This window comes from Abrus precatorius, unplaced genomic scaffold (genome assembly GCF_003935025.1).
Source record: "Abrus precatorius isolate BTA unplaced genomic scaffold, Abrus_2018 Scaffold4, whole genome shotgun sequence".
NCBI lineage: Eukaryota > Viridiplantae > Streptophyta > Magnoliopsida > Fabales > Fabaceae > Abrus > Abrus precatorius.
This window is the reverse complement of record NW_020874384.1, coordinates 5,582,877-5,593,881: the sequence shown is the minus strand read 5'-3', so window position 1 is coordinate 5,593,881 and position 11,005 is coordinate 5,582,877. Positions and strand designations below refer to the sequence as shown.

The following is an 11,005-nucleotide window of genomic DNA, read 5'->3' as shown; positions in this document are numbered from 1 at the left end:
TTCTGTGGAATATGTCATGTAACGAGAGTATATTCCTTGAAATGTATTATTATGTATAGGACTTTATTTTATTTTTTGAAAAAGTATAGGATTTCCATAGAGTATTATATAACTCTGTGGTGGGCCTCTTCGCATATAATAAGGGAAAGAGAAATCCCAGCCAGCAAAAATAAACTTGAACTGCATCGATCGGCAGTTATGCAAAATGAATAGACCATAAGTTGTAGACAGTTATAAAAAATAAAACATTCATAATCTGAAATTTCTTCATCAAATTTTACAACTAGCGGGATCAAAATTAAAGCCTAAAATTGAAGTTTTATTTTTATATACTGGTACAAATTATTTAAAATTTCAATATGATAAGTCTCTGAGATAAGACAACAAACAACTACAGGATTAATCAGAGCCTCCGTAAAATGCGCAAATAATATAGCAGTAATATTTCAATCCAGTAGACCCAGCATCACAATAATTATTAGCTTCAACAAACGGATCATGACTCTTGTGGTGTCTCAAATCTGGTTGGGGTGTCAATTCCCATCATACAGCAAAGGCCCGATATCAAAATTATTAGCAAAACTATGCCCTGGTTTATCACAGAAAGCAATCTCTATTAGAACACCATAAATTTCATCAAGCAATCTCTATCAGCAGTCAAACAGGAAGAGAAATCACACAAGACAGCCACCTAATCTAAATGACCCACTCAAAGCCAAATACAAGATATATATGCAAATATTGATGAAAAGCCATTATTGCTGTCTCGGGCGTATCAAGTGAAAGCATGAAAGATGAGAGGAGTTAATTTTGACCACGCAATCTAGTATGGACAGTTAAGATTAAGCCTAAGCAAACTAAGTCTTAATCATCCATGTAAGATTGAATGGTCAAGAATCAAGATTACATACTCTCACGCTCCCCTAATAGTCCCTTGATGCCTCTGCCTACCTACCTAATAGAGGTTGCCTGGTTATACATAGCTTGGATTCATGATAAAATCAATGGTTGGGGAAAAAAAGAAAAGAAACGCAAGAAGAAAGAATTAAAGAAAAGATAAACCTGCAAACAAAACTAACTAATAAGACTAACGATAGACATATACTTTCTGGTATGAAACACAAGACCATGTAGAGAAGGAAATAAACGACAAACATTTCATGTTCTAGTTAAGCTCAAAAGCAAATCTTAGCCACTTACTACCATGCTAAGCTGGATTTATGGCTTATTAGATACTCAAGCTCCCCATTTAAGATCAGCTTTCCATTTAATATCTGGTTTACTGAAGCCTAGTCACAATAATAAAAGATCCTCTTCCGAAGTTCCAAATTATAACTTTGTTCTCTATGCTACTGAAACCTAGAAACCCGTAGTATCAAAAACAACATTCCAAACACAGGCAAAGACAAGAATTTGGTAGAAGCCAGGACAAACACCTAGTTTAGATAAATTTCTCAATAAGTACTTACAAGAGTAAAAAATAAAGTAGTAAAATAAATCATACTCCTAACATAAGTTAAAATCAACTTATGTTTATCTAATTTTTCAGAAACTCTCTTGTTTAACTTCTCTAAAACTTGAAGAGTATAAGTTGTTTTTAACTTATGAGAAATGTTTTATTTATTTTTCATATTGATTTTCTTCTTCTATGAATACTTATCTAGAAACTTATCCAAAGTGAGGTATATGCAAGTCAAGAAAGAAAAAGCGTAAAGGTAAAGATCAAGTATTAATGGAAGGTGTTTAGGTAATATAGATAATATTATAATCTCTAAGTATTCTAAGAGTTCAAGCAAAGAGTTTTCTAAACAAGATATATAATTTGTTTCGGTTGATGCAATACAAGCACATAAATCCTCAACATTAATTGCCTCCAGAAATTTTAGAAGGTCTACAAAAGTAAAATATGCAAAAGATAAAAACACCAGTGTTATTTACCATATTTTCACATCTTAGAGTGAAGGAAAGCAGTTCTACAAGGAAAGTTGCCACATTACACTGGCAAGAAGTTTTAACATAAGACAAAATTTAAACTGATTGCAGATTTTGTAGGGTAGCGAATGAAAAAAAAATGACTAAGACCTACCAAGTAAGGATGCTGAGAATGTTGAAATATTACTGGGTGTGCAACTGAATGTGATGATATTATCATACTTGTATTGTTAGAAGTTAGAACTGGAGGCATTAAGTTAGAAACAGACAGCTATCTACACAAGCCGGCCAACAAGAGTATAATTGTTGTACCATAGAACTTATTCATCAACAAGGAAGAAAAAAATGGAATAGGAAAACAAAGAAGAAGAAAAGATAACTTCCAAGTCATCAAGCTACTGCACTTGTGAAAAAGGACAAAGAAGCTTACCACTAAAACTCCCTCTAGAAGAGATGACTTAATCTGGCAGACTGAGTCACAAAATGGGAAATTGATCAATTCATTCCCTGTTGAACTTTCAGCTAGAAACCTTTGCAGTTCCCTGTAAGAAGGATACTGGATTGACCTGGAGGGATCTGACACGTAAAGAGCGGCATATTTTGCACCAGATTCCTCCACAGAACTGATAAGATTGGATAAAACTTCCCCTACCAATACACAGAAAACATAGCATTTAGAATATGATAAAATCATATCTAGCAAAGCTCATAATTCTCAGGTAGATATACCTTCAGATTGTGTGCTGTCAGCATTTTTCAGAGTTTGAGAACCTCCATTGCAGTACACAACCAGATCTGTTTTCCCTCCATGACTGTCTTCCATCCTCTTAGTCAAATACTCCTGTCAAGTTATAGTGGGCAATAAAAAGCATCAGGTCACCATGACCCAAAATTCGATAATGGACCATGTCACATAAATTTGTTGATTACTTGAACTGAGTGCAAAGCTGCATTTTTATCATGACGTGTAGCATCCATGGAGCAAGATCCAAGGAAAGCAACATTACTGATTCCCATATCATCTCCACAGGCTTCAGCAAATCCTGAAACCAACAAATTTTCCAAGTCTGCATCCTCTGATGCAGAAACATAGGGAAATGCCACAGAAGTGTTGGATCTGGTGAAAGAGATCTGCTCATGACAATGCAACAGTGGCACAGTCAAATATTGTAAAAGTAATTTCTTAAGAAATCTCAAATCATGTTTACTCAACATGGAAACTTGACAGGCTGCATGTCAAATTTCTCTCACCTTAAGCATGTCTAAAAGGGCTGAGTCTGCATGTTTGTTCAGACTTAAATCAGAAGATTGTAACTGCAAAAGAAAAATGTAACATAGTTTAATCAACTAATACTGCTGCACTAGTTGACAAGAATGTCTAATATCAAGTAAACTATAAAAACAAAAGCTGCAACAAGCACTACGTATATATCTGCTTGAAAGATATTACCTCTTTACCAATGAATAGAAGTGCCAGATCTAGAGGCTCCTGATAGTTCTTTCCTTTGCACTATCCAAGATAAATACAAATTAAAAACACTAAAGAAACAACAATAATATAAATAAATTGAAAAAATTGAAGCAAAGCTAACATAAAGAGAAAGAGAAAAAGAATTCCCCTTCTCCATAGAAGTTGAGGGGAGACAGAAAGAACTGCAGAGTACAAGAAGTCAGGGAGATTAGTATAATACCAGAAAATTTGACCAGCCGGCTTCAGATAAAACAGACTTTGCTAGATCTTTTGGAGAAATGACCTGATAATTCACAGACTCCTTTAATTCATTGTCTGAACCCCTGTAATGCACCAGTAAGATATAAATGATTTCTGATTTGCTGAACTACATAATGTGAACATGAAATGAGAATACTCAAGAACAGTGTCAGTGTTGCATATTTTACCAACAATTAAGTTTTCACTTTTCATTTTATACCAGTTCATATCTTCTGCTTATCTGCTGTTTTCACTTGTCACTCTAAATAAAACCTTCAAAATCACAAATTTAAAGCCCTAGTAGAAAGCTTTCACGAATAATCCAGAAAACCCATATCCTGCCTACAAACCAAAAAGCGGATGTAATCCAATGGAAACCTAAAAGATGAAGTGTGGATTTTCCTACACTTCAATTTCTCCCCTGATTTATTTCAATAACCCCGGCACCACAACCCAAGAGAAACCCTAACTCATATATCTTCCTACAAAACCGAAATTCACAGTTCCTTTAGCATTCAGATTAACCCTATCATATCTTAAATCTCCACCAAATAATTTATTAATAAGCCTAGTAATAACTCAATTAAAATCTAAACTAATGTCGTTTACTATTAGCCACATCGACGCGATCAAACAGCGTAGAATAAGGGAATTCGAGATGAATTGTGGAAGGAAATGGGAATCGTTAATTGATAGATAGGAGGAAGAGGAAAAGAGATTACAGCTGATAATGCGATGACCAAAGGAATGCGGGGACGGTGGAAGGAAGTGCCAATAATCCATTTGGAATGAAAGCAAAGAGAAGCAAAACAAGGAGCGGCAGCACCATCTTCGTTGTTCGTTGTTCCTGCACTTCACTCACAAACATTAATCAGATCGCATCATAATATTCATCGATCTCAACTTCAGATCGAGTCCAAACAACCTACAATTACAAATTTGAAGGCTCTGCAATGGGAGAAATTCAACGATCGAATGCACTCCAATTTATCCAATCAGAGAGAGAATGAAAACCTATCACCTCCTCCTCTTTACACAGGTGTTGTTTTCCTATTATTATTATTATTATTTCGATGGGCACCCCTCTTTCCGAATGCACACTATTGTTGGAGAGATCTGATATGTCCAAATTTTATTTTATGATCAAATGAATGTTTGCGATATTTTCATTTTGTTGATTTCCTCATGTGATTTATATAACTGATTTGATTCAATGGAATAAAATTATAATTGTAGATGTACTTATCATCTTCTTCAAGATAATTTTTAAAGGAAAAATAAATATGTTTAAATAAAATGAGTAATTTTTTTCAAAATTAGTTAAATCAAATGAATAAGGTTTGAGATTTATATATTTATTTTTTTCAAAAATATAAATGAGGATTAATAAATTTGTAATACCTTTTTTTCTACTTTTAGTTAGTTTGCAACTTACATAAAATTTTGACCAACTGATCTTTATTAACTATATACTTGGTTTAAATAACTAATTAATACAAAATAATTAACGATAACTCACTTAAAATTAGATAGTTATAAAAGAGTTAAATAATAATAGAATATAATAAGAGTACGATAAACTTTTATTATATCTGATGTTTAATATAAATTTAATAGAAAGAAAATAATAAAATTATTTTTTATTTATAATTATTAAATTAAATTTTATTTTTTAATTTTGATAAGTTATTTATTTTAATTTATAAAAAATATATAAATATTTTTTAATTTAAAAAATATATAAAAATAGATAGGAGAAAGAGAGATGACAAAAGATTTTAGATTATTTTTTATTTTAATGTCGATAGCTACTTAAACAACACTTATGCCACGTATAATTGCCGCTTCAGATAGTGAAAATATTTTTGCAAAACCCTGTTTTAGCATTTGTTTTAATTTAACCCTAATCAGAGCCCAAAAAAAAAGTAATAAAAGATGGGTGATTGCGATGCATTGGTACTATAGTTTGGTAGGGAGAAGAAAAAACCAATGAGTCATCACTTTTTTGGGGATTTCGGCCGCCAAATAAAACAAATGCAAAACGGAACGAAGCCATACAAAAACAGCAAAAGCCGAACACTGCTACTACAATTCACTTAGGCGTCAACATTCGCAGATCTTATCTACCCTTCCAATACTTCATATTCAGATTTCAGAGTGCCCCTTTTCTAATTCCTAAGCAAAATCATGTTTTTGGTGAGACCCATTTTCCGAGCACAACCTAGACCCTCTCTCTGGGCGTTGCACTATTCCTCTTCTTCTTCTGCAGCTGCAATTCAAGCTGAGAGAACCATCAAAGAAGGACCCAGAAACGATTGGAGCCGAGAGGAAATCAAATCCATTTACGACTCTCCAGTTCTTGATCTTCTCTTCCACGGGGTACCTAATTCATTTATTTCTTTCTTCAGTTCCTATTTTGTGCATTGTTAACGGGTTCCTCGAAATTCATTTTTTAAGTGGATAAGGTAACCCATTTAGGAAAGTTTACATTTTTATTGGAAATCATTTACGTTGTTGAAATTTTACTAAAAGGTTCTTTTTTGTGATTTTTCAGGCTCAGGTTCACAGACATGCTCATAACTTCAGGGAAGTGCAGCAGTGTACTCTTCTCTCTATCAAAACGGGAGGCTGCAGTGAAGATTGTTCCTATTGTCCTCAATCTTCCAAATATGATACAGGAGTCAAAGGTCAACGCCTTATGGACAAGGAAGCTGTTCTCCAAGCTGCCAAGAAGGTAATCTTTTTCTCTAGCTTGAAGTTCATCCTTGTGTTGTCATCATTGACATCTCAAACTGATAAACTACATGGATCTGGTTCTCAAATGACACCAGGGAATGTACAAGTGTTTGATATTCATTGTGAACATTTCTTAATTTGAATACCGCGTATCTTGTTTCTGTCAAAAGAAAAAAAAGCAAAACATGCTTCTTGTAGCTTGTGTGGTGCTATGCTTTTTATTGAATGGAGAATCCCTTTCTTGTAGGCAAAAGAGGCTGGTAGCACTCGCTTTTGTATGGGTGCTGCGTGGAGGGACACGCTAGGAAGAAAGACAAACTTCAACCAGATCCTTGAATATGTAAAAGACATAAGGTAATGCAGCATTATTTTATTTTTGTCAGAATTATCGAGTACTATGAATTTTATTTGTTAAATGGTACATAATAAATAGGTTGGCGGTGACTGAAAAGTATGTTAAATGTTTATTTATTGCCTTTTGAATGAAATATACTTCAATTCTTAAGTAAAAATGATAACACTTGGGCTATGTGCCTTATTCTAGGGATATGGGGATGGAGGTTTGTTGCACCCTTGGCATGCTGGAGAAACAGCAGGCTGTTGAACTCAAGAAGGCGGGTCTCACTGCCTATAACCACAATCTTGACACTTCAAGGGAATACTATCCAAACATCATCACAACAAGGAGTTATGATGAGCGACTAAAAACCCTTGAGTTTGTTCGTGATGCAGGGATCAATGTTTGTTCTGGTAATTATATTAACTTTAGAACTTTAGTAATTTGCTATGAGTTACAGTCAGGTTCAACAAGATGAATACATATATATATATAGCTAGAAGCTTTCCTAGATTAGAATAGCACATCCACTGCTAGAAGCTCATCTTAATTCTAAGAAGTTATTGTTGACTTCTTTCTTTATTCCAGGATCATAGCATGTAGATTTTTTTTTGTTATGAACTCTTCCTTCACTGCTTTTGTTTGTTCTGGATTGAACAGTAGAAAATTATTGGATTTGATACTTGCTGGACTTAACAAGTTAGTCTTTGTAAATTGTTTAAACGATGTTTAAATCAAAGTGAGAATTAAACTTCAAATTGATTGTTTTTGTGAATAAAAAGTAAAAACTTTTAAAAAAGTTATCTTGGAATTTGTAAAATTTTGAAAATATATGTCATTGTGTGTATTACTTTTTACAGATTGATTATCTTAGATGCATATCTGATCTTTCTAAATGGCTTAAGGTATTTTTTTCGTTGTTGTGTTTCAAATTTGAAAGTGAACCATAGTTTGGTTACTTTGGTAACGTTATAGTTACTTGAGAAAAGAGATTCACAGCAGTGTAATAATGTCTAACGTACTTAAATTCTCTAAATATCTTTATGGCATAATTCCTATCACTTGATGCTATTTTTAAGTAGACATATTATGGATGACCAATAGTTATTTAAAGACTCGCACCCATCACATCCCCAGCTATCAAATGTAATGTTTTCTTCTTCTCTATTCAAAATTAACCTGAATTATTTACTATATTTCAAGGTCCCTGTCTGTCAGTTTTTATAATGAGCCTTTCCACTATTATTATTGATGAATAAATGGTCTCTATACAAGAAAATCTCATTGCTATGACAAGGGTTTGTTTCTTTCCATGGTAATCTGACGAACTGAGAATTGTTTACAGGAGGAATTATAGGGCTTGGAGAAGCAGAGGAGGACCGTGTAGGTTTGTTACATACATTGTCAACACTTCCAACCCATCCAGAGAGTGTTCCTATTAATGCACTCGTTGCTGTAAAGGGAACCCCTCTACAGGATCAGAAGGTGAATTTATTAAACTGCTCGATTTGTTAGACTAAACTAATATAAATTATATAACAGTGAAGAAGTGCTAGTCATCTTAATGGAGCTTAATTTCTGATTGTGTACAATAGTTTATGACAGGAGGACAAGAAAGCACGTTAAACTGTTTGAATTATAAAATTAACCTTTCTGGAGACAACTTTTAAGATTTGGTGGAGTCTAAATTGTAAAATTATGTGTTAAGGTGACAGGTAGAGAGTGAGTTTGTATTACACACATAACAATTATCAGCCAATGACAATTTCTTGTGGTATGGTGTTGAATGATAATGATGTAAAAGAGGAGTTGGAACCTAAATAATCTGTGGGAGGATGATAAATCTTGTCATGCTTTAATGATTGGTGCTGTTCATAGATTTATGTGATAGAAGCTTGGTTTTGTGGGTCAGCTATTATTTATTTAGAATTTTCATTTGTCTTTTTTTCCCTAACCTTTGAACATTTTAATGACTGTATATAGTATCTTGGGTAGGATGTAATGGCCCATGAACATTATTAACTAGCAGCCATCAACTTTCTGTCTGAACTATTTTGCTATTAGGCTTGGTGGTTAACGCTGATTTTAAACGATGAGGAATTGCCTCAAACATATCAGCTTCTCTGCCTTAGATATCAGTTTACACAAATTACTGTTACACTGTTTTGAATTGTCTATAAGCCTGAAAGGTATCTACGATATTTTCAGCCTGTTGAAATATGGGAGATGATTCGCATGATAGCGACGGCGCGTATCGTAATGCCAAAAGCTATGGTAAGGTTGTCAGCTGGCAGAGTTCGGTTCTCCATGCCGGAGCAAGCATTGTGCTTTCTTGCCGGTGCAAATTCTATATTCACTGGTGAAAAGCTTCTCACTACACCCAACAACGATTTTGATGCTGATCAACTCATGTTCAAAGTTCTTGGGCTTCTACCAAAAGCTCCAAGTTTACATGAAGGTGAAACTATTGAGGCAGAGAATTATAAGGAAGCTGCTTCTAGTTGAGTTGATAAACTTTTTAAAAAAATGATTGTAATCTTTTAACTTTTATAATTGCTCCTTATTACCACCGTTGAATTCGCTTATTCTCAGCTTTGAAGCCATAAATCCAATAATTAAACACATACTGAAAATATTTATTTTTATTATCGTGCCCAAGCTTAGAATCTACAAATCCAAAAAAATGTTCACATAATTGTCTCATCATTCTAAAACTGTCCTGGATCACAGAAATAGAGTGAAAATATTAAACAAACTTAGCTAAATTACTTCTAAAAAGGTAGTGGCAATTAAATTTATTAAACTTATACTAATGTTCTAATTCAATGTAGGCACACATTGCGCACTGCATGTGGGCTATGCAATATAAAAGCGAATTCACACCTGGTGCCGAAGGCCTAATCGGTGGTGTCCAAGGAAGGATTAATTTCATGCTGAACAACTAAAAGACAAAAAACGCAAGAGTATGGCATTTTTACAATCACCCCTTCGAACCGTCTGGTGATTGTGCACTAGCAATTTCGTACATATACCGCTGAGATAGGTTTAACAATAACTATCCAATACCAATAAAAAGACAACCTAGTAATACCACAGTAGTTTAGTTTTTTGATTAATAACAGTGTAGAATGAACTAAATACTACCATATCCCAAGCCAGCCGATCAAACCGTGCGCTGAATGAAAGCACCTCACTATCGAACTGAGAAAAATAACGTCACGCTTATAAAAATAAACCAATCGAAGGAAATAAGTGCCACAAAATAATTGACTTTATATTATCTAGGATTACATCAAGACGCCTGTTTTTATCTTTAAATAAGATGTGAGATCCTCTATACAGTAAAAGAATAATGATTGTAAACTGCCAACCGTTACAAATGGGCTCGCCTGGGGTATATTCCGTCTTCCTAATCTTGCAAACAGATGGCATATCAACTGGATAAAAGATCAAAAAGGTACACTTCAACCAAATCAGTCAGATTTTCTAGTAAGGTAATAGTCCCCCACAGTGAGAAAGACATGCTCACCGACAACCACTCCTACATCAGGTTGCTGTTCAATTGAATCAACAATTTTCTGCACCAAGGAGACAAAATGAATATACACTTTCACACAAGACAACAAATATGGGATTAGAACTCGATCAAACCTTTCCATTTCCATCTTGAAACTCAGACTTCAAATTGGAATGATCTCTTGATAGCAGGTAAGTTTGCAAATTATGTGCAAATTTTGCTTCACCTGTAGAAACAGAACAGTAAGTCGGAGCAACCGAATCACAGATAATGAAAGGGCATCAGAGCACCGCATGTTTCAGCAAGTGCATATGAACTTAGAGAAAGCAAACCTGTATACAGTGAAAGGATGGTTTTTATGTCGAACATCAATGCTGGTCTTGCCAAAGTGATACCAAATGACATGTTGGAAATCCCATGGAACCTCTCTTCCCCAAGGACAACCTGCAGTTGTTCAATGAATTTAATAACAACTCTAATTTGTAAAGAAACACAATTGCCTCAAAGTTCACTCACGTGAAACAGGAAAGGAGTGGGGGAAGCCAGAACAATAATAGGAAAATAAAATCACGGACAAAATATATCAGCTCTCCTTATTTTAATCATTTTGAAATTACTGCTCAAATAATTCATTCAGGAAAATATCATAGTTTAAGAAATATTCCAATAAGCATTTTCGTCCAAATTGCATTAATAAGTAATAACAATAAACCGAGACAAATGCATGCTAATAGGAAGTCAGCAGAATATATATAGACAATAGAACTAACAG

The 11,005-nt window shown here is 34.1% G+C and overlaps 3 protein-coding genes across 5 annotated transcripts; 1 reads left to right on the top strand and 2 right to left on the bottom strand.

Moving 5' to 3' along the window:
- Window positions 1–237: 237 nt before the first annotated feature.
- Window positions 238–4,727, bottom strand: LOC113864911. 3 transcript variants are annotated; one of them, XM_027499144.1, is made up of 9 exons: window positions 4,573–4,727; window positions 4,366–4,495; window positions 3,624–3,726; window positions 3,383–3,442; window positions 3,184–3,246; window positions 2,863–3,063; window positions 2,662–2,773; window positions 2,363–2,580; window positions 238–589 (listed from the first exon to the last, which is right to left on the bottom strand). In XM_027499144.1, exons 2-9 carry the CDS (start codon window positions 4,470–4,472, stop codon window positions 497–499), a joined length of 957 nt encoding a protein of 318 aa, XP_027354945.1. In that variant the 5' UTR covers window positions 4,473–4,495; window positions 4,573–4,727; the 3' UTR covers window positions 238–496. The 3 variants fall into 3 exon arrangements, with proteins under 3 accessions (XP_027354945.1, XP_027354944.1, XP_027354946.1); XM_027499143.1 differs by having other exon boundaries at window positions 4,366–4,490; XM_027499145.1 differs by having other exon boundaries at window positions 290–589; window positions 4,369–4,490.
- A 925-nt stretch (window positions 4,728–5,652) lies between these two features.
- LOC113865456 (biotin synthase, mitochondrial) lies at window positions 5,653–9,359 on the top strand. Its single transcript, XM_027500009.1, has 6 exons — window positions 5,653–6,022; window positions 6,198–6,377; window positions 6,627–6,733; window positions 6,924–7,129; window positions 8,062–8,201; window positions 8,925–9,359. Exons 1-6 carry the CDS (start codon window positions 5,831–5,833, stop codon window positions 9,219–9,221), a joined length of 1,122 nt encoding a protein of 373 aa, XP_027355810.1. The 5' UTR covers window positions 5,653–5,830; the 3' UTR covers window positions 9,222–9,359.
- Window positions 9,360–9,974: 615 nt separating this feature from the next.
- Window positions 9,975–10,676, bottom strand: LOC113865975 (isoleucine--tRNA ligase, cytoplasmic-like). Its single transcript, XM_027500820.1, has 3 exons — window positions 10,566–10,676; window positions 10,368–10,459; window positions 9,975–10,294 (listed from the first exon to the last, which is right to left on the bottom strand). The coding sequence occupies exons 1-3, from the start codon at window positions 10,636–10,638 to the stop codon at window positions 10,190–10,192; spliced, it is 270 nt and encodes an 89-aa protein (XP_027356621.1). The 5' UTR covers window positions 10,639–10,676; the 3' UTR covers window positions 9,975–10,189.
- Between the last annotated feature and the right edge of the window lie 329 nt (window positions 10,677–11,005).

Excerpts from the sequence above, each read along its gene's own strand:
- LOC113864911 (XM_027499144.1), bottom strand. The coding sequence starts at position 4,472 with ATGGTGCTGCCGCTCCTTGTTTTGCTTCTCTTTGCTTTCATTCCAAAT. Across the intron at positions 3,064-3,183 it reads CCCTTTTAGACATGCTTAAG|ATCTCTTTCACCAGATCCAA; the intron begins GTGAGAGAAATT and ends TGTCATGAGCAG. Across the intron at positions 2,581-2,661 it reads TGACAGCACACAATCTGAAG|GGGAAGTTTTATCCAATCTT; the intron begins GTATATCTACCT and ends GTGTATTGGTAG.
- LOC113865456 (XM_027500009.1), top strand. The coding sequence starts at position 5,831 with ATGTTTTTGGTGAGACCCATTTTCCGAGCACAACCTAGACCCTCTCTC. Across the intron at positions 6,734-6,923 it reads GAATATGTAAAAGACATAAG|GGATATGGGGATGGAGGTTT; the intron begins GTAATGCAGCAT and ends GCCTTATTCTAG. Across the intron at positions 7,130-8,061 it reads AGGGATCAATGTTTGTTCTG|GAGGAATTATAGGGCTTGGA; the intron begins GTAATTATATTA and ends AATTGTTTACAG.
- LOC113865975 (XM_027500820.1), bottom strand. The coding sequence starts at position 10,638 with ATGTCATTTGGTATCACTTTGGCAAGACCAGCATTGATGTTCGACATA. Across the intron at positions 10,460-10,565 it reads CATCCTTTCACTGTATACAG|GTGAAGCAAAATTTGCACAT; the intron begins GTTTGCTTTCTC and ends CTGTTTCTACAG. Across the intron at positions 10,295-10,367 it reads TTCAAGATGGAAATGGAAAG|AAAATTGTTGATTCAATTGA; the intron begins GTTTGATCGAGT and ends TCCTTGGTGCAG.